Below are 26265 nucleotides of genomic sequence, written 5' to 3' on the forward strand. Positions count from 1 at the left end.
GCGTCTGCAGGTCCACATCGTCGTTTAGATCCTAAAATAACGGCTGCATGGTGCATGCCAAATGGCGGAACTTACAGCTTTTTATTTTTTTATATTTTTTAATATATTTCAAGAATTTCCCTGCCAAAAATTAATTTTTTAATATTTGCATATTTATCAAATCTCTCCGGCCAAAAACCACAAACATATATTGCCAAAACTTCCTCTTCCTCCCGTTATAAGTCGTTATTATACCCCAGCCATATGGCTAAAGCTGGTATATATCATTGATACGGCCAAAATTTGCTTCATCGAATAACGATTTTGGACCCTAGGTATCTTTGGACCAAATCCGTTTCAGGACATTTGGAGTCGATCTAGCGATGTCCGTCCTCCTTATTTACAATGTACACTTTTTAACCTGTAACTTTCGAGGTAGAGGTAAATTTTACTTCTCTCTCTTCACATTTTGTGGAAATTTTCTCATGTAAAGTTTTTTTGTAAAATGAGAAGAGGGAGGGGATTTAAAAAAATGCGATTGTATCTGACAAAAAAGGGTGATCCATATTCCTAATTCCAGTAATTCTTATTCGCTTTATACCATGTCATCTGAATAAGTACTATTTAGTACACCTTTAGTTTGAATTTCCACAAACGTAAGACAGTGATCTGTCACTAGTTGCCAAATTTCCAAGTTCTAGTCCGTCAGTCAAGAAATCCAAGACGCAACAAATAGAACTGCAACAAATTCTAAAAACGTAAATTCTGAAAACCTAAACGATCTTTCCATTGTATCCCTACGCCACACTGTGGTTCGGGGTATTATGCCTTTGTGTATTTGTTTGTGAGATGTAGAAGGAAACCAAAATGAGCCATATTTCCTCTTGACGATCTTCATAGAATCACATTCTGACTATTGTATTTTTGTAAACAAAGTATAGGTCACATTTATTGTCCGATTGAGAAATAATTTTCCACGAATCATTTGTTTGGTCCAAGGACGAACTCTTTTGGAAATGTGTAAGAATCGGTCAAAATTTACATATAGCACCCATATATACCTTCGTCCGATTTAAATTGTATTGTGCGCTATATGTGTAATATGCGTCCAAATAGGATGTATTTCGGTAAATCCGATCGAATTTAACCTAGTAACAAATACTTCAAATTTGGTAAAAATTCGGTTCAGATATAGATAAAGCTTCCACATATATATTTCATCCGATTTGGTGTCTAAGTCCTTCGCATTCACAACACGTACTCCACATAAATGATATTTGGCACAATTTATCAAATACAGCCCAGCAATACCTGTTTCATTTTTTTTTTAAGATCGGTTAAGATTTATATATAGCTCTCGTATATATCTTTGATCGATTTCAGGTTTATCGTGCACCAAATGATTAATATCAGTTCAAATGGAGTCAATTTTGGCACTTCCGACAAAAATTTTGCCTAGAAGCAAGTACTCAGAAATATCTTTGCCGAATTAAATGAGAATAACTTTAAATTTGTTCGAATTGGTCACCTTTGGCACGAATTATGGACTTCAAAAGGCCAATGAAACCGTCAGTCGCTGCCTGAATGTTGCTCTGTGGTATTTTGGCCCATTCCATGCGAAGCGCTTGCTTGAGGTGATCTACACTTTGGTATTTTTAGTGGCAACTTTGGTTTCCAAAATATTCCAGCCACAACGGATTGGTATCCGGAGATTTTGGTGGCCATTGTACGCTGGAAATTAAGCGAGGAAGATTATTTTGCAACCATTCTTGGGCGGCGCGTGCTGAGTGCGATGGTCCTGAGTCCTGTTCGAATGTGCAAGGTCTGCGGCCAAAATGTTTGCGTGCCCAAGGCTTTAATATACCCTCCAGAATATTTTCGCGATAATATTGGGCATTTATTCGATATAGCGACCATCGGCTGTTATGGCGGCCTACACCATCACCATGGCCGCCGCTTGAGTTCTGGTGGCCAACCGAAAGTGCACATTTTCAGCTGACCTCTTTGGCAAGTAAACACGATCATTTTGTTTGTTTACAAACTGCCGGACAACGAATGTTTTCACATCGGCGAAACCCAAATTCGGCAGTTTACCACTTTCGGACAAGCGAAGCAACTCTTTAGCTCTTTTGAGTCTTTGAGTTGAATTCTGTTGCTGTGTAAGTTCTTGTACATTTTTGAATTTCAATGGCTTTACTCCGAGTTCATTTTTCAATATTTGCCGAATGGAATATTGCGATATGTTCATCTCACGAGCCATTTTTCGGACCCTGTGACGCGGATTTTGATCAAGTCGCTTCTTTACTTTCTACTGACGTTGCTGTTTTCTTCCGTCCACTTCCTTGACATACAGCTACGCTGCCAGTATAACGGCACTTCATAGCTGGTATAATCTACTTTAAATAAATTGCCAATATAAACATTGATTTATTTAGTGGTGTAGTGTACTATGTAGTCGGTGCGCTTGACATTTGACCTTTCTTTTCTGATTTTCATTCGTATTTTTCTAAAGTAAAATCCAAGAATTATCCACTTTATACGCATCATTTCTTATTTATTTTACAATTTTCCAACAATTCTCCTTCTTCTTCTCTTTGTAGTCTTAGCCTTTATTTTAGTGGTGTAGGGTACCACATATTCGGTCTTCTTGACTTTTGACCTTTCTTTTATGATTTTCTTTCGTATTTTTCCAAAGTAAAATCCAAGAATTATCCACTTTATGCGCACCATTTCCTATTTATTTTACAATTTTCCAACAATTCTCCTTCTTCTCCTCCTTGCAGTCTTAGCCTTTGTCACTCTTGTCCTATTTGTGTTCCAATTTTAACCATTAATTAGAAATGAATGACAACAAAGACATTCAGACATTCGGGAAAATATCATGGCCTACAACAACAACATCAAATTGCCAACAACTGACATTCATCCTTTCACCTGCAAAGAAAGAATGCATTCGTTTCGCAGTCTTCATCCCCTTCCCTCTCTCTGAGAACATTTCCTGTAACCATGCCAAAGACAAATCCTTTCTTCTTCTTCTTCGCTTTCATTTCTTCTTTGTGAAGAATAATGAAGACAGTAGGAGGATTTCTCAAATGTGATTCATTGCACAATAATTGCATTTTTAAGGTAAAATGTGAAAGGTTATGGTGGGGTTTTTTATGTTTCCTTTCTTGTTGTCGTTCTGAGTGAGGTCCACACACAAAGTCATGAATCAAGACATGAATAGTTTCTAGTCTGGCACATTATCTGATTCCAAGGTTTTCTCCATTATTCATAGACGTTTCCTTGAGTTGGCATGAGGGCCAACATTGCCAAAATGGCATGGAAATGCATTCGTAGGAGGGCTACTAAAAGGTGGCAATTTGTAATTGGTGAAAAGGCAAAAGCAGAAACAGGAACAATTATGAATTTTAAAAGTCCATGGAAAAATCAAAACAAAATTTTCACTGCAAATTTCAGACCAATAAGCTCGTCTCGAAAGAGAAACAAACACATAAAAAAATGTTTTTGGTCCTTTAATTTTAAAAATTTGACATGAAGTCCCTTAAAAATAATTTTATTAAAATCCCACTAAAAACCTAAAAATTCATTTAATCATAAAAATTCCCAATTGGTCCTTTAAATTTAAAAAATTCACAAAATTTTTATATTTTAAAAATTCATGTCTTTTTGAGCTGGTCATTCTTGGAAAAAAAGATAAACCAAAAAAGTCCACAATTGGTTCTTGAAACTTCCCGTTTCTTGAAAAAATAATCATAACAAATCCTAGTTTGGTGCTTGAAAAAGTAGTCAAAATAAAAAGGTCCAAAGTAGGGTGGGTCTGACAATATGATACCCTACACCGCTATGCAAGCTACCCGTAACAAATAAACGTTTATGTTGGAAATTTATCTGAAGTAGATCATACCAACCTTGAACCTTATTTTGAATGCGTATTATAGCTATAGAACAGTTATAATCTGGAATCAGAGGGAACTAATATATCGGAGGTATATCCGAATCGTTTTCCACCCAATTTGACGGAGGCATTTGCACCTCTCGTACCAAATTACATTGCTGTAGAGTGCATCATGATATTATTCGAGAAGGATTCTATTAAAAAAAATTATCGGAGCCATGGATATATTGCAACCGGCAAAAAAAAATTCAGTAGAATGTAAAAAAAATCATCCGATTTGGCCTTACATTACATTTTGATGCACAAAAAAAACCTGAACTCGGAAAACGATATATATGGGAGCTATATCTAAATCTCAACCGAACTCGACTACATTTGTCAGAGTTATTTCTCATCTGTATCTGATATCTGGTATCAAATATCATACTGCGAAAGTGAGTAAGTGATAAACAACAAATCGGATGAAACATATCTATGGGAGCTATAGCTATATTTGAACCAATTTTCAGCACATTTGAAGTATTTGCTTCTAGGCTGAATTCGGTCGGATGTGCCAAGTTCCACTCCATTTGTCCTGATATTAAACATTCAGCTCGCAGTAAAAGTAAAATCAGATAAAAATATATATGGAAGCTATATCTAAACTGAACCGATCTTCTATAAAATTTGCCAGAAGTATTTCTGAGCCGTATGAGGTATCTGTTACCAAATATTATTGTTTTGGAGCGCTCATTATAAATGGGAGGAACTTAAACACCAAATTGGATGAAATATATGTATGGGAGCTATAGCAGATTTTTACAAAATATGAAGTACCTGTTTCTAGGCTGAATTCGGTAGTACGTGCCGAAATACATCCTATTTGAATGAATATTATACACATGGCGCACAATACAATTGAAATAGGACGAATATGTATATGGGAGCTATATCTGAATTTAGACCGATTCTCATGAATTTCAATAGGGCCCGTCTTTGGGCCAAATAAATGGAAAATTTCACCTCTATCGGATAATAAATGCCAACTGTACTTTGTCTACATAGACCAACAGGCGGAAAGGCGTTATTGCATAAATCGACTCAGAATGTGATTATATGAAGATATTCAAAAGGACCTATAGTACACATTTCTAAAACCACGTCCATATCTCAATACCAGAGACCTACAGTGACATACATATCGAATTTCAGCTCTATCCCTTCACTCAACAACCAAATTAGTACCACTTACTATTTCCCGAACAATTATAGTACACATTTCCAAAACCATCTGCATATCTTAATCCCAAATACCTACAGTTCCTCAATATAAAATTTCGGGATTCCAGATCTATGGCTTCACCAAATTTAGTACCACATAGTATTTTCCGAACAATTATATTACACATTTCATATCTTAACTACAGATCCCCACCTCCATTGGTTCTATTCGAATTTTTAATATTTTAATACGCATAAGTACAAATTTCCATACAATCCAATAGAAATTTTATTTACCAAGGATCGGTTTACCCGAATCCAAATTGGCAATTCGTAATTATGTGTGCCCATGTGCAAATTTTCAGATGCCAGCTCTATTGGTGCACCCAAATCTCAAGTGAACAAATTTAGTACGTTTTAGTTCTTATAAGTATTAATTTCCATATCGCAATCCAACACTCCGAGAGTATTCTTCTTTCAAAATTTCAGGATACCAGCTCTATTTTAGTACCATTTAGCACACATAAATACAAATTTCTATAACTAGGATGTATGTAGTTATGGAATCCAATAAAAATATGATTTCCAAATTTCAGGATTTCAACTCTACCGTTGTACCATTTAGTACACAATCCAAATCCAAATCCAAAATTACCTACATACCTCCGTCCTACATTTCAATAGCAACTTTATTTTCAATTGTCAGAATTTCAACTCTATCGGTTCACTCAATGGGAAATTGTACCAAATTTAGTACCACTACGTACACATAAGTACGAATTTCCAAAATTTCCTACATAATCCAATTCTACAATGTAATAGTTATTTTTTTTCCAAATTTCAGGATTCTAAAATTTACATTGTTCCAAATTTGGTACCATTTAGTACACATAAGTACGAATTTCTAAAATTATCTCCGTATCTCAGTCCTACATTCCAATAGTAACTGTTTTTCCAAATTTCAGCTTTTTAGCTCTATCGGTTCACCCAAATCGAAATTGTACCAAATTTACTATTTTACTTTTTATTGTACTTTTCGAGCACACATGTACAAATATTGAAAACTTCCTATATATCAATTCTACACTCCGCCAATTATGTTTATTTCAAATTTCAGGATTTCAGCTCCACCCGTTTCTCCAAATTCAAATTGCCCCAAATTTAGTACCGTTTAGTACTAGTCGTATACGCGAGTCAACACTTCCAAACCTACGTCTTTACATCTACTCTACTCCTCAACCTTGATTCCCATTCCAAATTTCACGTTTTTTTGGTACCAAATTTAGTACATTTTAGTACTTTTCGTTCATTTATAATGCGAATTTTCAAAAACCCTTTGGCACATCCATCATGCACTCAATCAGTGTCCCTCACTCCAAACTTAACAGTTCTAGCTCTTAAGTTTCCATATTTTGTACTGTTTAATACTTTTCGTACTCTTCTAGTACGAATTTCCGAAAAAACCAGCATTATCTGACCCCTTCGGACCAATAGTGTCCATCACCCAAAATTTCAACCTTGATTCCCATTCCAAATTTCAAGTTTTTAGCTCTAACCGTTCACATGATACGAAATGGTACCAAATGTAATACATTTTAGGATTTTTCGTACACTTAGAGTGCAAACTTCCAAAAACCATTTCATACATCCGTCATACACCATCAGAGACCCTCTATCCAAATATAAGAGTTCTAGCTCTACTGCTTCCTCAAATACAAAGGGTACCATATGTTGTACCTTTTTATGCTTTTCATTTCGTTCTAGTACGAATTTCTGAAAATCCAGCCTTATCTGATCCCTTCGGACCAAGAGTGACCCTCACCCAAAATCTCAAGATTCTTAGCCTTAGCCGTTTAGTCTGAGCGTTGGTGAATCGTTACTTTTATTCTTTTATTAATATATATAAAATACAAAAAAATATTTTAAAATATTTAAAAAAATATTTTTTTTTAAATAAATAAAAATATATTTAAAAAAATCCACTTTTTGGTCGTCCAAAATTTATGTAATTTTTTAATTTTTTTTTTTTTTGGTAATCAAAATGTGTTTTTAAAAATTAAAAAAATGTATGCCTTATTAAAAATCCATTGGTCCTTAACAAAATATTTTTTAAAAATATTATTTTAAAAAAAAATTGTTTCTCCTTGAAAAACACTTTTTTTTTGTTAAAAACTAACCCATGAAGAATAGATTCTTAAAAAATCCGCCCTAATGTCCCTCCAAAAAATTATCTTAAAATAATTGTATTGCAATAATTTTTGTCTTACCTCTCTGCGGCTTATACCCATAAATCTCCAACACTGGCAAGCCATCCTCCATGAAACGTCGAACCTGTTGCCAATTTTCATCATTTATATTTATAGACTGATCTGCTGGCAGAACATTGACATCCGGTATGAATTTGCTTTCAATTAATTTGATATTTTTGAGATTCTGATCGATTTGTAGAACTGAGGCCGAAGCCACCGAGATCACAAGCAAAGACCACTGGAGCCACATTTTGTTTTTGAAAGTCTGGGAATTTATTTCTAAAAATTTTTTAAAAATCTCTTAGGGCGTTTCTAACCCTTTTGCAATAGATTGCGATAAGTTTATCAAGCTACACGAAAACGAATCTCAATTTTAAAAATGCAATTTTGATGGCACGACTTTTCTTTAAATATTTTTTTGTTATTATTGTAATTGTTGTATAATTATGTCGATTATTTGTTAATAAACATTGTTTAGTATTTTTTTTATTTAATTGTTTCACTTGTCAGTTTTGCTTTTGTTTTAAAGACGGAGATCGTTTAGTAGATTGCTTTTGTTTGTTAAATTGGCTGATTATCTTTTCTGTTGTTGTTGTTGTTGTTGTTGTTGTTGTTGTGGTTGTCTTCAAGTATTTACATTATATTTTGTTGTTGTTGTTGGAGTTTTACACTTTTTCTATATTGCCACGAATTGTTTGTTAACTGCAAGCTGTAATTATAAAATATCAATAAATATTTCTGTGATTAAATAACCCACTGATCGATTGGCAATTTCACCTGGTTATCTTGATCTCCCTGTGTGAGTGTGTGGTGCAATGGCTTGTGTTATATCCGTGATTGGAAAATTCACTTCGTTATGGAATTTTATGAAAAACCAGTAGAGAGGGAGAAAGCTTGTGGTTGGAGTCATAACATACCCCACACCTTGAGCTTGTAACAAAGGAAATCAAATCGAGCTCTTAGCAGGTGTATTACATTGTATTTTATAAACAACAATTGGGTCACTAGGAATTACACATTTGGACTTCATATCCCCCCTCTCAAATTTTCCTAACATTTTATCTAATTACACAATTTTCAAATAACACCCGAACCCTCTCCCCCTTTCCTCCATCCTCATTTGATATTGTAAACTGCATTTTTGTAATTTCCAGAAAATGTAAAAATATTGTTATGTCGGTAAAAAAAAACAAGTTTTTTTTTGCTTCTAATTATAGCTGACAACCAACGCCAGAAAGCAGCGGGTTGAATGCTCCCATTCAAAACTATGTTTTTAGGCTTGTTTTAACCATAAATGTTTAGCAATGTATTTTTTTGTTTGTTTTTACTATAAAACGTTTTTGGTTTTCAAAGTGACAACTGTGGTTATGACAATGTTGACGTGATGCAACAGCTAATGTTGTGCAATCGGAATTCCAAAATAAAAAAAAAAAATCAACTGCATAACGAATAACAATCGGAAAAACAATGTAAAAATTAATATAGGAAAAACTGCTTAGCTAGGAATGTGAATTGAAAAACATCATAAACACGTAACGCATAATAACTTTTCCTCAATCAAAATTTTGATAGGATTTTTTAATCAGCTTTCCAGGGGCCAAAATCGGTACCTTGAAAAACAGTACCGTGTACTAGTTTGCTTATATGAAATAGTGGGTTAGTAGGCTAAAAAGTTGACAAAATTTAAAAAATGTAATTTAAACTCGGTCAGAAAGAAATTGATCTACTGATAATTGAGATAAATTCAAATGGGGCAATAAAATTAATGAAAGTGCTTACTTTAATTGAAATTACAACTCCCTTGAGACTTAAAATTAATTAATAACAAAACGCAAGTAATTGCTTCCCTTTAGCTTTGAAATTAATATTTGTTAGTGATTATTGATTAAAAAATAATAACAATAATTGAATAATGCTTAGACAGACAAAAAATGAAATAATAAAGAGATTAGAGGTATCCATTGTTTCCACCCTGCACAATTATGTGAGAGGATATAAAAAAATGGTTTTGACACTAAATTTTAGAAAACATACTACAGTAATGGTTCTGATCACAACGTAGATATACTCTTATAAATTGCTTCTCTCTATCTTCTAACTCCATCCTTCTTCTCTATTTTCCTCCATCTCCTTCTCATCGAGTGGAGTGGTAGTTCAAACTAACACGCATCCTTAACCTGATCTATGTTTGGAAATTTTCGAAAAAAATAAATAAAAATAAAAAAATAAATAATAATAATAATAATAATAATAATAATAATAATAATAATAATAATAATAATGATAATAATAATAATAATAATAATAATAATAATAATAATAATAATAATAATAATAATAATAATAATAATAATAATAATAATAATAATAATAATAATAATAATAATAATAATAATAATAATAATAATAACAATAATAATAATAACAATAATAATAATAATAATAATAATAATAATAATAATAATAATAATAATAATAATAATAATAATAATAATAATAATAATAATAATAATAATAATAATAATAATAATAATAATAATAATAATAATAATAATAATAATAATAATAATAATAATAATAACAATAATAATAATAATAATAATAATAATAACAATAATAATAATAATAATAATAATAATAATAATAATAATAATAATAATAATAATAATAATAATAATAATAATAATAATAATAAATAAAAATAGAATCTGTTAAAAATTATGTTAAAACCTTAAAAATACGAAATATGGGGAGCTAACTTTTTTGGAGTCCATACGGAGACGTGGACCTGCAATTTTATGTCACAGGCAGAAGGACCCATTACGAAGTGCAAATACAAAATTTGAAATAATTCCGTTGAATAATGTAAATAAAATAATCAAAATACCGAATATAGGGAGGTACGTTATTATTGGAGCTATACGAAGACCTGGACCTGCAGAGGAATTTCCTATCAAATTCTGTACGAGTAGTACCCATTATGAACTTCAAATACGAAATTTAAAACAATTTCGGTAAATAATGTCACTGAAATCCTCAAAATAACGAATATAGGGAGGTATCCTTTATATGGGGGCTATACGAAGACCTGGATCTGTTTCGGAAATTTGAACACGAAATTTTAAATAATTGGGGTGAATAATGTCGCTAAAATCATCATAGGCTGTAGTGCCCATTACGAACTGTAAATATGGAATTTGATACAATTCCGGTGAATAATGTCACTAAAATCATCAAAGTACCGAATATAGGGTTATATGGGGGCTATACCAAGACGTGGACCTGTACAGACAATTTTCTGTCTTAGGCTATACTATCCATTACGAACTTCAAATACCAAATTTGAAACAATTCCGGTGAGAAATATCGCTTAAATCAACAAAGTACCGAATATCGGGAGGTATCGTTATATGGGGGGCTATACGAAGACTTGGACTAGCACAGACAATTTTCTGTCTTAGGCCGTAGTATCCATTACGAACATCAAATACCAAATTTAAAACATTTCTGGTGAATAATGTCGCTTAAATAACCAAAATACCGAAAAAGGGAGGTACCATTTTATGGGGGCTATACCAAAACGTGGATCTACTTGACCCATTTCCAATACCAAAAGGTCTGCAGATGAAACTCACATTTGAGTAAAATTTTATCAACCTTCTTCAATTCATTCGGAAGCCAGAGTGAGAAAGACGGTCATCGCTAAATCGACATAGAATTTTATCCTGATCATGAATATATAGTATATAGGTATATGGGTTTTAAAATGTATATTTCGAGGTGTTACAAACGGAATGACGAACTTAATATAACCTCCATACTTTGGTGGAGGGTATAAAAAGAATTAACAGGACATATAAAGTGTCTGGAGTAGCTTGGCGGTAGAATTCAGTATTTTATGACACTTAATTTAAACAAGTAAAAAAAAATGTTAAGTTAGGCCGGGCCGAACTTTTAATACCCTACACCATTGGGTAAAGAAAATATTTTTATATAAAAGTATCTGAATTCAAGCATGTGCGTATACAAATAAGACCGTTTGGATAAAATGCCAAATTTGAAAAAAAAAAAATGTAAGTAATTGTGACTAGGATTATCCAAATAACGAATATCGGTGGGTACCGTTATATGTGCGCTACAGGAGAACATGGACCTACACATTCAATGTTCTGCGGACAAATCCGGTGTAAAATGTGGCAAAATACCGAATATCGGTGGGTACCGTTATATGTGGGACTGATATATCTCATTTTCAATACCAACCATCCTAGATACAAATTATTAAAGCTCTACGTCAAATAATGTTGGCTGTGTTCTGATTTCAACAGACAGACGGTCATCGACAAATCGACTTAGAATTTTATGCTGATTTGGGGTCTACGATATTCAGGGATGTTACAAAAGGAATAATAACCCGTCTGCAGACAAATGACGATATATTCTATTAATGGGAGATTTTATAAAGATTTTAAATTTCGTACCGTTTCATAGGTTTGTAATGATAGCTGGTCTTTTGGATACTTCTATAACTGCAATACCACACAAACATGATCTCTGATTTACCGTAAAAAAGGAGACCATTTTCTCATACGTTTTTCAAAAAAAAAATGAATTTCTTTCTGATACTTTAATTTATGATATTCCTTCGGGAAGTGTGGCTATCATTGAATTTCTATTTCAAATGTCCAATTTTGAATATTTCATCATTCCTACTATCTACCTTAGTGCAATCTTTCCACAAAGTACTTCACAAATATTGTTTACAGTTCGGAATAAAAAAAAACTCATTGTAATGTGTATTTATAAATCCGCACTTAAACACCCTACTTAAAAGGTATTCACTTTTAGACGTTGTCGTCTCAGCGCATTTAATTGAAATTAATTTGTCTAACGCTGGTTAGTGGATGTGTGAAAAACACGAGCAACTGCGGTCACTCTTGTTTATTTCTTATCTGTTTGTTTGTTTATACCTATTCTAGTCTTTCTTTTGCATTCTCTTTCCTAAAAACGAGGTTTATTTTTCTCTGCAGATATATCTTTTTGGTCACACATACACACACACACGCACACGTTGACAATAAAGCAAAAGACCCCGAAACAGCCTTGTATGCGATCAGATTTAAGTGCAGGGGTCAATTAACCCCTCCAACAGTCGCCCTGCTGCGTATGTCACACACAGACGTGTATGGGTATGACAACTAAGTCTAGTTTTCAATTAATCTGTTGTATGTCAAACAGACGGACGGACGATATGTACAAACATACATATATGTGGACATCATGATGTGGTTATTCAGTCATTTTTGACCCTCCCCAGTCAGTCAGCCAGTCATTCAATGAAATTTACGATATTTTTATTACGACCACCGCAGAATTTTATTGCGATGTTTGGTTTTTGGGTGAAAGTTCTCTCAGTACGCAAGAATAAAGTGAATCTTTTGCATTTTATATCCGGAATAAGTACAAAGAGAGGGAGAGCGAGGGGGAATGATAAAAATAGATTTCTTTGAGTAATTGGTTTTAGTGAAAATGTACTTCTTTAATTCGAATTTAATAATAATTTTTTTTTGGAAAATTTTATTTATTTATAATTGATGAAGAAGAGAACATCTTTCATTAGTATTATAATAATGAGTATGGGTGATAAATGCTCCATCTAGCTTCTGACATGTGTTGTTTATTTTAGAACCTCAGCTGAAAATAGTTGTTCGTAATACCCTTCTATGAATTAATTATATATTTTATAAATAACAAAATCTGATTAATCATACGCAATGCTATACTGTTCTCAGATACGTATGATCACTTTTCCAGAAATTGAAATGGCAATGTATGACCATTTGTGGTCACAAAATTAGCCAATTTTTAAGCACAAAACACATTTTCAAAAAAAAAAAAAAAACATTTATAAATTTAACATTGTAACTTTAAGAGCAATAAGTAATTTGAAACGGCAAAGAATGCTACTCATTAACAAAACATTTTTATATATACGTACATACATAAAAATATTTTAGAAAATTTACAGTTGATATTGTCAAGTTTATTCGTCTACCCGTCTGAATATATGATGACTTGAAGGTATGGAAAGCACCTTCATTGGTGATAAAGCTTATTTTATGTATAGAACAAGTAAAAAAGTATCGGTCGGTTTTGCCGACAGATATATACCCTCAGCCAATGCTAGATTATTTAAAAATATTTTTACTTCTGTCAAAATTATTCAAAGGTTTAACCCCTTATGTAGTGGGTTCCGAAGGAATGGTCCAATATTGACCATTTCGTATCGGACCTAAATAAATGTGATATAAATATTGCGACGTGCCAGGTTTGGACTGTGTTGTGTTGACGGAAACATTGGGATGTACCAAGTCTCGAATGGAATTGGATGCCAATTTCGCTTTTTATGAGCTTCATGGATATTCAAAATAATCACAAGGGATCTTTTGTTAGTGGAAATAATGGGATGTGTGATATATAAAGAGAACCTGATGCTTATTTCGGATTTTATAAACGTTTTGGTTATTCAAAGCTTTGACACTTTTTTGGGGAGGTACCAGAAAGAATGGTCTGATCTCTACGTTTTTTTTAACAGATCCTGTGTCGGCAGAAATATTCAATTTCGCGTTTTATGAGCTTAATGGAAATTCAAAATTTCAACCTTTTGTGGGGGAGGTACCAGAAGGAGTGGTCCAATATGTTCCATCCTAACGCCAGATCGTGGGTTTAAAAAATATTGAAATGTGTGAAATTTCAAGACAATCGGATTATTTTTTTAGATTTGTAATTATTCCAAATTTTGAACCTTTGTGGGGGAGGTACCTGGTGGAGTGGACCGATATTGTCCATTTTCACGCCTGACCTAGCACTGACGCAAATATTAGGATTTGGGGCAAAATCGGATTATCGTTTCTCCTTCTGTGCAGAAAATATAATTTTTTGAAAATTTTCGACAATTTGTGGGGGAGGTAACAGAAGAAGTGGACCGATATATTCCATCTTAGCAACAGATCTTGGGTTCATAAAAATATTGGGATGTGTGAAATTTAAAGACAAACGGACTCATACATCACATTTTATAGGAGTTGTAATTATTCCAAATTTTGACCCTTTGTGGGGGAGGTACTTGGTGGAGTGGACCGATATTGTTTATTTTCACACCTGACCGAGCTTTAAAGCAAATATTAGTATTTGCAAAGTTGAAGCAAAATCGGCTTATCATTTCTCTTTCCGTGGAAAAAATATATATTTTTTAAAATTTCGACCATTTGTGGGGGAGGTACCAGAAGAAGAAGGTACCATCTTAACAACAGATCTTGGGTTCATAAAAATATTGGGATGTGTGAAATTTAAAGACAATTGGACTCATACATCACATTTTATAGGAGTTGTAATTATTCCAAATTTTGACCCTTTGTGGGGGAGGTACTTGATGGAGTGGACCGATATTGTCCATTTTCACACCTGACCTAGCTTTAACGCAAATATTAAGATTTGCAAAGTTTGAGCAAAATCGGATTATCGTTTCTCTTTCTGTGCAAAAAAAAATATATTTTTTTTTAAATTTCGACCATTTGTGGGTGATGTACCAGAAGGAATGGACCGAAATATTCCATCTTAACATCAGACCTTGGGTTAACATAAATATTGACATGTGTGAAATTTGAAGACAATCGGACTCTTATATCACATGGAGTGGAGTGAACTGACATTGTCCATTTTCACACCTGACCTAGATTTAATGCAAATATTAGTATTTGCAAAGTTGAAGCAAAATCGGCTTATAATTTCTCTTTCTGCGGAGAAAATAAATTTTTTGAAAATTTCGACAATTTGTGGGGGAGATACCATTAGGAGTTGACCGATATTGCCCATTTCCGAACTCGATCTAAGTTTGATAAAAATGTTACGAAGTACCAAGTTTGGACTAAATCGGATGCTCCCTTCGAGAGTTATCGTGCGCACCAGCCAGACAGACAGACGGTCGGACGGGCGGACATCGCTAGATCGATTCCAAATGTTCTGAAACGGATTTGGTCCAAAGAGACCTAGGGTCTAAAACCGTTATTTCGACTAGGCACGTTTTGACCGTATCAAATGATATATACCCTCTGTAGCCATATGACAGAGGGTATAAAAACCTTCTCGGAGGAGAATATTGGTAGGTAGTTTTGTCTAACGAAACACAACAACATTCCGCGGAAATGATATTTCACAAGTCGAACTTAATGTGACTGTAGGTTGTTCTAAAAGTGCACAATTTTGTACTATTTTGTTTAAAATAGTACCAAAAGTACTATATTGATAGAGTAAATCTACATTTCGGAAGTTTGGCATTTGTTAAAAGGGAGAGAGTATTGATATGTTTACCAAAATTCACCTAATTCTTAAAAGTAATAACAACTGATTTCCTTTGCGAAAATTAAAATGATGTGGAGGCTTTAGAATTTAAATTAGCGAAGAGTAAGTGTTTTCGGATCGCGGACGCTGTTTTGTATTATACCAAACAAAAGGCGTAAATAATTTCGAAAATTGTACTATTTCCGTACGATGCTAGAACTTATTGGTCACGCAGGTTACGGATGTGTAAACGCCTCAACGTGGTTGATTCCTACCTAGAACGAACAAAAAAATACTTGGTACTGAGAAAATACCCAGGGTCAAAAAATACTAAATTTAAAAAAATTTTGTTCATATAAGTAACCGGCGTTATCCACTGAAAATATATTAAGGATTTTCAGAAAATTATGCCGTAGAGGGTTTATGTCCGCGTAATATGTATATATTAAAAGAGATCTCATTGGGGAGATTTTATAAATCTTTCACACAGCTTCTATGCCTTACATATTATTTTTGAGAAATCTTCTTTTACGAAGCAAAAAATTTCAATAAGAGATATGAAGAAGTCTATAGAAAATTTTTTCGGAATGTCAACTTTTTTATGGGCCACACGCGTAGAGTTGAATGCAACCTGTGTGACATTTTGAGGCTATTGACACCAATACAGAAAGCTCTGAAGGAAACCTGTGTTCACTCAAACCAAAACTTTACTCTTCTTTACCCTGAGTTATTATTTTCTTGTTTGGTAGCAATAAAATGTCATTTTAGCATCAATGATTTCTTTCAGCTGTCGTTCATAGTCAATTTCCGAAAATGTGTTGCTGTTTTTGCACAAGTTCAATTCAGTTTAGATTGGTATGTTCGTTCGTTTATTCGTCGCTTGCTTTGGTGGCCATAAGCCATTATAGCAATAATCATTTTGGTCGTCATCATCATCACCATCGCCATCACCATTATCGTTATGAACAGCACCAACAGCAGCAGTAGTTCATTCGTAGTAGTTGTAACAACGGCCGGCCGGAGGGGAACAGCTGGTGTGGAGGTGCTGCTGCTGGTACTACTGTGGCTGGCTGGCTGGCTGACTGGCTGTGGCAACAGCCGCATCAGCACCAATTACAATTGAATGACTTTAATTTATCTTGATTTAAAATTGCAACACACGCACACAGCCATACACACACACGCAGGGAGATAGCAAGAGAAGATACCAAACGAAAGAATGGAAGTGATTTCTTTCTTCATCAGTTACTGGGATTTGTCGCTTGGACTGAGCGAGCGTCTTCTGTGTTCATTCGCTTTTGCTCGCTTCTTGTGTCACTTTTATTCTTTTCAATTTAGTTGTGAATTTTTCTTTTTTCGGTTTCTTTCTTTTCACAAAAAAAAATTTTCAATTCTTTAGTTGGTGTTTTTTTCTCTGATTTCTTTTTTTTTGTTCGCTACTCAATTTACCGAATTATTTTAGTTTATTTTTGTTGTTGTTGTTGTTGTTATTATTATTTTTATGACTTCTTGATTTGTTGTGTCGCGCTGAACTACTTGGCACTTGGCTTGTCGCTGTCGTCAGCCGTATTGAACAACCGCTCTCGTTGAATTCCCGTTTCGTACTGAAATAAAATTACGAATTGTGTTGCAAACTCCTGTCCGGTGGTAATTGGCCACCACAACTACAGCACTGAGTACTGTTGGTGCGGTGTGCTGTTGGGATAGTAGTTGTAGTAGTAGTGATGGTGATGGAGGCGATGATGATGACGACGACGATAGCAATGGTGTTGGTGCTGCTGATTCTGTTGCCGATGATGATGATGATTGCGATTTTCTTCTGTTTTGGTGTCGAAGGCGGCAATGTTGACGATGGACGATGGATATTTTGAATTTTATGTTTGTGTTTATTCGGTTTTTATAACTGTCTGATTGTTTTGCTTGGGGGTACACGGTGCTGGTACATATCTAAATGCAGCAGACTTAAATTTTGCCTGTCAGTGTATGAAGAGTGTTGTCAACTGATCGTAAAATTATAATTTTACTATTTTTTATACCCTCCATCACGGAATGGCATATTAAGTTTGCCATTCCGTTTGTAACACCTCGAAATAAAAATTGTAGGCCCCACATAATGTACATATTTTTGATCAGCTGAAAATTCTATCACGGTTAAGCGATGTCCGTCTGCCTGTGGAAATCACTCTAGCTTCCGAACGAAATTAAGTAGGTTGATAAAATTTTACTCAGATGTGTGTTAGGTCTACATGACTCTTGGTTTTCAAAAAGGGCTATATTGGTCTACATTTAGCTATAGCCCCCATGTAACTGTACCGACAGATTTAATTTTTTTTGTATTTTGGTCACAAATGTAACATAAATTTCCTGCAAATGGGTTTCTAATATGTAAGAAAACATCCATCCTGTCAATATAGGTCTAAATTTTGGTACGGCCCCAATATAACTGTTTATGATTTTAGCGACATTATTTAGCGGAATTGCTTTAAGATTCGTAATGGGCTATGACCAAAATTGCATATATAGGTCCAAGTCTGCCTAAAGACCTTAAGATTATGGTAATCCCAATTTTCAATATTTTTCAAAGGACTTTTTTTTTTGAAAATTCCCTCCATATAGGGAGGGCATTCAAAGTTTCTGCTTTAAACCTCAAAAGCTTTAAGGCCGCAGAGGATATACAGGGTGAGATGGAAAAACTGCAACCGACTTCAGACTGCTGTCATTTCCAAGCCACTCGCCCGACGGTTGTTAAAATTATTCCAGTGACAGCTCATTATATTGCTTACAAGCGTACAAAAACATTTTGGTGAGAATTTTCCAGAACGAAAGTTATTAGTGATGGAATTCCAGCGTGATAATGTGATTTCTTTATATTTGGCTTCTTTATATTTGGCCACAAGTGGCTATCGTTAGAGCACTCCAGCATTTAAATGTGAATAAATCTTTTGTGTCTCGTACCTTCGCTCGTTACCGTGATACTGGTAGCATAGCCCGACGTCAATGAAGTGGACGGAAGAAAACAGCAACATTTGCAGAAAAGGTTCGAAAAGTAAAGAAGCGACTTGATCGAAACAAGCGTCGCATTGGCCGAAAAATGGCTCGTGAGTTGAACATATCGCAATATTCCATTCGGCAAATATTGAAAAATAAGCTTGGGGTAAAGCCATTGAAATTCCAAAAAGTGAAAGAACTTACACCGAAAGAGCTAAAGAGTTGCTTCGCTTGGTTGAAAGTGGGTAATTGCCGAATTCGGTTTTCTCCGATGAGAAAACATTCGTTGTCCAGTAGTTTATAAATAAACAAAATGATCGTGTTTACTTGCCAAAGAGGTCAGTGAAAATGTGCACCTTCGGTTGGCCACTAGAACTCAAGCGCCGACCATGGTGATGGTGTGGGCCGCCATAACAGCCGATGGTCGCTTTCCGCCCGTATTAATCAACCGTGGCATCAGAATAAATGCCGAATATATTCTGGAGGGTGTATTAAAACCTTGGGCACGCAAACGTTTTGGCCGCGGACCTAGGACATTCCAACAGGTTCCTCGATTTATTTTCAGCGCACAATGGTCACCAAAATCTCCGTATACAAATCCGTTGGACTATTGTGTCTGGAGTATTTTGGAAAGCAAGGATGGCACTAAAAAATGCCAAAGTGTCGATCACCTCAGGTAAGCGCTTCGTCGGGAATGGGCGAAAATACGGTAGAGCAACATTCGGGCTGCGTGTGACGGTTTCATTGGCCGTTTGAAGGCCATAATTCGTGTCAAAAGTGACCAATTCGAACAAATCTAAACTTATTCTAAAAGTGGATGCTGTTTCCGACATTTTTTGCGTTAATTTTTTTTTGATCATCTCTAAAAGCAAGAAGCGCCTCTGCATCTCTAAATTTGGACTCATCTATATGATTTTTCATGTATACGATATTTGGCTATATTCGTCAACGAAATCAGCAAAAAAAGACAGAAGTTCGACTTGTTGTGTATTTTGGATATCGCCTGTAACTTATTTTCATCGTTTCGGTAGAATGGAAGTGTTGGTATTTTTTTCACACAAAAGTAGTAGTCCTTCAACCCGCTGTCTTAAACTCTAACTTCATGCGAGATTTCGTTTTTTTTTGGTTTCTATTTGTGACCTTTGTAACGGTTGTTGGTCCATTTCAACCCCAAAGATCGTGACGATCGGATAAAAAATATTAAAAAATAAAAAATGTCACAAGATACTGCAAAATCTATATCAACATCATTATTGTCATCTTTTTATGCGATTTTATTCTTTTATGCCTAGAGGGCACTCTGAATTGACAAAATTTGGCAAAAATTGGTCCAGCCATTCTTGAGATATAAGCAATCTAGCTAACATCCCCTTCCTTTGTATATATTTCGCTATATATATCTTATATATTTACTATCGGCATCTACGTAACGTTCAGAATTGACCTGTTTGTCCTATTTGTGATTTCGTCGGGATTAAATATATTCGCGGTTTAATGGAAAAATTGATACATATCTAGATTGACTCAGCTCGGCGAGATAGGAAGATCCATATATACTTTCCTATGTGGGAAACCAATATTTCGAGGTGTTACATAATTTTTGTGGCCCAATCAAACTTAAAATACCCCCAACACATAGTGTTGTAGGGTATAAATATAATAAATTACTTTGTTGCAATTTTTTTATCTCACCCTGTATAGAAAGTGTATAAAAGTGCCACTTGTGAAAATATTACACTTTTTGGTAATTTTGCTTGACAAAAATATTAAGGTACTTAATAATATTTATTTTAATATTTTTTAATTTAAACTCAATTTATTCTAATTAAGACATAATAAATTAAATCGAAATCCTCGATTGCTCAAAAATAAAATCTAATCATACTTTTACATAGGTCTTTCTGAATTAATAAAACATTTATTATAATTAAAAATTTACTTCTTACCATTCATTCAACTTAATACCAAAAGACCCAAACAGTTCCGGGATTCTCTCACAAAATATATGTCAATTAATGCTTTACATATAAATCAAGCTAATAAATCCACCTGAAATGGGTTGGCCGTTCCAACGTGCCAAAACGCAATACATTGTTGGAACTGACATCACTTGCGCGCCCATACATGTCATGCCTGGTGGTGGTGACGGTGTGACAAAATAAAACTACCAATCCGAGTAGCATCAGTAGCAAACTCACAACATCAAAAACCCGCATTCCAATTTGGAAGAAAACCACCATCTCTCAACGTAATTCATTGGCCAAGAATTTCTAGGATGCATTTAGAATCACAACTAAAAATAACTGACTGACTGACTGCCTGACTAACTGATTGATTTAGCTCATTCGCTCCGTCCGTCACTGTCGTCGCACAGCAAGCAAGCGACACACATTTGGAATATTAATTTCGCGCGAAAAATCCCATAAAATCAATAAATAATTTTCTCAGCCAGTCATTAAATCAGAAGGCATTCATGGAGCTTGAATGAAAGAAGAGATTGTCAGGTCTGTGTAAATACCGTTTGAGATAAACGACGGAAGAGAATGCGTAGCAAATGGTGGGTTTGTCATCGCTGACGCTGTGCATTTGTAGGGAATGCAGATAACCATATGCAGATGCAATAACTCAAAGCATGGAATGGCATTTTAATGAAAACAGAAAGTGAGGGTGAGACTTTATAATTATGTAAAATTGTAAATCAAACGAGACAAAGAGTAGACACTTTACAATAATTTGTGTTTATATGAATATAGGCTACGAGCATGTGTCCGCTACTTTGTCAGCGGAGAGTCCATCTTAAAATACCAGATTCCGTCCGTCAGTTTGTGTTAGGACTTTTGAGTATCCAAAATGCACAATTTGTTTAATTTGACAAAATTTTTTAATCAAAACCTCATACATCCAAATGTTCTGTCCAAAACTTTTCTATATGTAAACCTTAGAAATCAACAGTGACTTCAATATAAAATTTCAGAATTTTAGCCTTACAAATGCCTTTTCGTACAAATATGGGATGCATTTTCAAACAAAAGTCAAGTTACAAATACAGATCTCATCAGCAATATGAACATCAAATTTACTGTACTCTATCAGTGACTCTCATTCCAAAATTCAATTCAAAATTCCAGCTCATTGCTTTTTATACCCACCACCTTGGAAAGGAAGGTATATTAACTTTGTCATTCATAATCGGCATAAAAGTAGATTTTACAATGTCCGTCTGTTGAAATCACGATACAGCCCACAACATTTGAAGTAGAGCGTCAAAATTTAGCAGAACAACTTGTATTGTTTCTAGGATAGTTGGTATTGGACATTTTATATATCGGTCCTCGTTTTGGTATAGCACTCATATAACGGTACCTACCGATATTTGGTATTTTGATGATTTTTGCCACATTTTCTAATGGAATTGTCTAAAAATTGGTATTTTTTGGTCATAATGGGTTCTATGGCGGAACATTGTACGTATAGGTCCACGTTTTGGTATAGCTCCCATATACATTGTATGTATAGGTCAACGTTTTGGTATAGTTCTCATATAGCGGTACCTTCCAATATTCAGTATTTTGATGACTTATGCCACATTTCTTCGCGGATTTGTCTAAAAATTGGTATTTGTGGGTCCTAATGGGCTCTAGCTCCGTTGGCAAAACATTGTATGTATAGGTCCACTTTTTTGTATAGCCATATAGCGATAACTCTCAATATTTTGTGGTTTTATATTTTTTGCCACATTTTCCCACGAATATGTCTAAAAATTGGTATTTGTGGGTCATAATGGGTTCTAATGTTTCCTTTACCCTAAGGTGGAGGGTATTATAAGTTCGGCTCGGTCGAACATTTTTTCTACTTGTTTCCAATAGAAAGTATTCAATTTCCAAAACCCCAGCTTTAGAGTGACCCTCGTGCAAGTTTCTTTGACTTCGCACTGCGTAACAGTCGCACCTACATTCAAATAAGTGTGAATATGGATCTTATCTAACCATCTGTACCTCCCCAACGTATATCCAACATTTCCATTGACAAGTATTCAAAAAAATTGTCCGGTTTTTTTAAACATTGCACAATCCTTTAGCCATAAAGTTGGAGAGCGTATATAATATTTGATAGGGACAAATTGTGCATTATTGAAATAAGGGTTTTAAACCCTCCTTGTCTCTTCGGACCAAATCCGTTTCAAAACATTTGAAGTTGATCTAGCGATGTCTGTCCGTCCGTCTATCTGTCTGGCTGGTGCGCACTATAACGCTCGAAGGGAGTATCCAATTCGGTCAAAACTTGGTACATTGGAATGTATTATCAAACATAGATCGAGTTCGGAGATGAGCAATATCTGGTACCTCCCCCCGAAAAGATCGAAAAATATTTTATTGCACAGTAAGTGGAAAGATAATCCGATTTTGCTTCAACTTTGCAAATCCAAATATTTGCTTCCATCAACACAAGATCTGTTATAAAAATCGGAACACTATATATCTGCGAAACCCTTCTGGTACCTCACCCGCAAAGGGTCACAATTTTCAACACTGTTATCTGTCATAACTTGCGAAACATGTCAACGATTCTTTACAACTAGCTATATCTAAACATTTCTCTCAACCAGAATCCTGAGATGAGTACGGAATTTTTGATTGTGCAGAGAATTGGATATAAATGTTGGATTTTCTTGTAATTTTACCAATATTTTTATCTGTATTGAATGAAGTATGACAAGTAAAAAAGCAGTAAGTTCGCCCGGGCCGAACTTTGAATACCCTCCACCATTTGAAAGGAATTTAGATATTAAAAAAACGTTGGAAAATACTGATAAAAACATAAAAATACCGAACATAAAGAGTGACATGCACAAGCAAGTTGTGTCATAAGCCATTAAAATATTCAACAAGGAAACTTGAAAAATTCCGGTGAATAATGTCGTAAAAGCATCAATATACCGAAAATAGGGAGGTGTCGATATATGGGGCTATACGAAGATCTGGACCTGCATAGACAATTTCATGTTACAGGCTAAAATATCGAATAATGGGAGGTACTGTTATATGGTGACTGTACCAAGTCGTGGACCCGCATAGTTATTTGTCTGTCATTGTTAGCAGAGAAATAAAAACACACAACCGGCCGGTTATAATGTATTTTTAAATCTCCGCTAACATTGGTCCTTCGAGCCGGATCAATCTAATAGGGCGAGAAAAGAATACGACCGCTTCGTTAGGGTGCTATTTCAATTCTGATTTTATTAAAGAATTTTTCTTACTTAAGTGCTAAACTAAACTAAACTATTCTGACTTAACCTAATCATAGACACACAATCTTTCTTATCTATTCTAATGGCACGCTAGGAGGGATCTTGTGTCCCAACACTTAAGTGCGTGCTACCTAATGAATGCATCTCTATCTATATGTGTGGACTTTATTGATCCTTTATTATCAGTGCACACAAATAGTTTTTATGGACGCTTGGAATTTCTAATCGTTAAAAATTGATTACTATCTGCGCTGTCGCAGAGCTACAAGGCCGCTGAATTGCATACATATTGTTTCTTTTTCTAATATTATTATTTTTAGACCGTTCAAAAATTAAGTCAAGCGATCACATGAGAATGTTTCTTAATCTTTTATCTATGTTTTCTGAACAGTCATAGACATTAGTACCAACAGTGAATAGAAAATACGAAATACCAAAACCTGGATTTATATAGCCCATTTTCTATGCCAAAAGTCCTGCAGACCAAACACACATTTGAGTAAAATTTTATCAACCTAATCCAATTCGATCAGTCGCTAGAGTGATTTTCACAGACGGAGAGACAGACTAACATTGAATCACACCACCATTGACACACATGCGAAATTTCAAGATATAGTCCGAACTTGGTCCATAAAAATGTTTTTATCAACATTATTTTAGGAGCGATAATGGAATATATTGCCGCAATGCTTCTTGTACCTCTTCTCAAAAGGTTAAAATTTTTAAAACCATTGAAATCAGTTTCAAGTTTTCTTCAAACACGTCATATTCCAAACGGAAAACTTTAGATTTTACACATTGCAATTTTTGTGCTAACATGAGATCTTATGTAAAGTTGGATATATAGGTCCGAACTTTTGCTACGCCCGCATAACCTACCATAAGCAAATGGTCACCGAAACCTTCTCAGGTTTTCCAAGTTATAGGAACGACAAAAATTTTTCCCACCCAAAATTCTTGAAGCAAAAACTTAGCAAAACCTCTGCGAAGCAAATACAATTTGTTGTCAGTTAACCATGCACAGAAATGAAGCAAAAATGCCGGTAGGCAAAAACAAATCAAATAAACATAGGCTGGCATACACACACTAACACAAATCCACCCAGAATACTACTCGTCAAATAGAAATATGCAGCAGCACCAGTCTGTCCCGCCATTTATAGCTCCGGTATCTGCTCGTAAATTCGTGGTCCAATACATTCACTTACGAAGTGGATTCGTAAATTGATTTAAATCTACAGAAATGTTTGTGTTGCTGTTGTTGTCATTTATCTAGTAGATTTATGGCATTTCATGGAACGTCAACGGGGCTCCTGGCCGGGTGCAAGGGTTTTGCAGGAAAATAGAAAAATAACACTCGGTTGTTAGTTAAATCGTATGTATCTCTGGAAAAAGAAAATCCATAATCTTCCTTCCCCCTTACGACATGGTAGAGGTAGCGTAGATAGATAGATATTAGTTGGGATGTGTTTCTTGGAGGGCTGGTGAGTGGATGACAGTAACCGTGTTGGTGCTGGATGATACTGACTAGATGGGACGAGAATGATGGGGGACACAACAACCGGAGTAGCTAGTCAATGTAATATTGATGGTGGCAATGGAGGAAAAATAAAAGCTGTATACCTTCACAATGTAAATTTTGCTGGATTGGATATTGGAAAAATCGAATGATTTTTTTATAATTTAATCTCCGAAGCACTAAATTTTATAAGGTTGTCGAAATATTAAATTATTCACAACTTTAACTTTTATTTTATTAATTATTATTTCACACACTTTTTTCCAATGAAGAAAACTCACTTCCTTTTTCTGTTTGCGTTTTCCTTTTTCCGACTTTAATTATTTGTTTTGTTTTTGTGATTGTTCTTTCATTTTCTTCTCATTTGTCTCAAGAGCTGTGACTATTTTTTTGTTTTCTGTCGCTTTGCACGTTTACAGAGGACAAATTTACGTCTGTTATGCCGGAAAATTTACAACAAATTAAAAAAGCTTTTCTTCATTCCACGAGACATGATGAGGTCTCAACGACACAATGGTCATGCCTTGGGACAGTGTTTTCTGCCCTCAAATTAACTTTTTATAAATTGTTTAACGATTTTCCAATAGACGTAAACTATTTTCAATGATTTCCCTCACTTTTATTTAATAATTTATTGATTTTATTTGCTAATTTTATTAATTTGCGTTGCAGGAAAACGCACAATCAATTTTTGCACTCAATAAATGTACACATTACAAGTGACACTACTCATCCGGAGCAACTGTGTGGAAATGGTTAATCTTTGTTTTTCTTTTGGTTAAATGTTGTAGCATATTTTAAGGCGGTATAAATCAACTGTGCAGAAGGAAATTATGAGCTT

At 34.5% G+C, this 26265-nt stretch overlaps 1 protein-coding gene across 4 annotated transcripts in view; it reads right to left on the reverse strand.

Moving 5' to 3' along the window:
• Positions 1-26022, reverse strand: part of LOC101901007 (uncharacterized) — a 42817-nt gene extending 16795 nt beyond the window's left edge. The window contains exons 1-2 of one of the 4 annotated variants that reach the window (XM_005179808.4): positions 25529-26022; positions 7345-8035 (exon numbers count right to left, since the gene is read on the reverse strand). In XM_005179808.4, coding sequence (XP_005179865.1) covers positions 7345-7576 — 232 coding nt within the window. In that variant the 5' untranslated portion in view covers positions 7577-8035; positions 25529-26022. Of the gene's footprint in view, positions 1-7344; positions 8036-16874; positions 17046-17115; positions 17271-25528 lie in introns of those variants that run through there. The other 3 variants (XM_020035475.2, XM_005179806.4, XM_011292701.3) reach the window with 3 other exon arrangements.
• Between the last annotated feature and the right edge of the window lie 243 nt (positions 26023-26265).

The sequence above is a fragment of the Musca domestica genome, unplaced genomic scaffold, assembly GCF_030504385.1.
Source record: "Musca domestica strain aabys unplaced genomic scaffold, Musca_domestica.polishedcontigs.V.1.1 26, whole genome shotgun sequence".
Lineage (NCBI taxonomy): Eukaryota > Metazoa > Arthropoda > Insecta > Diptera > Muscidae > Musca > Musca domestica.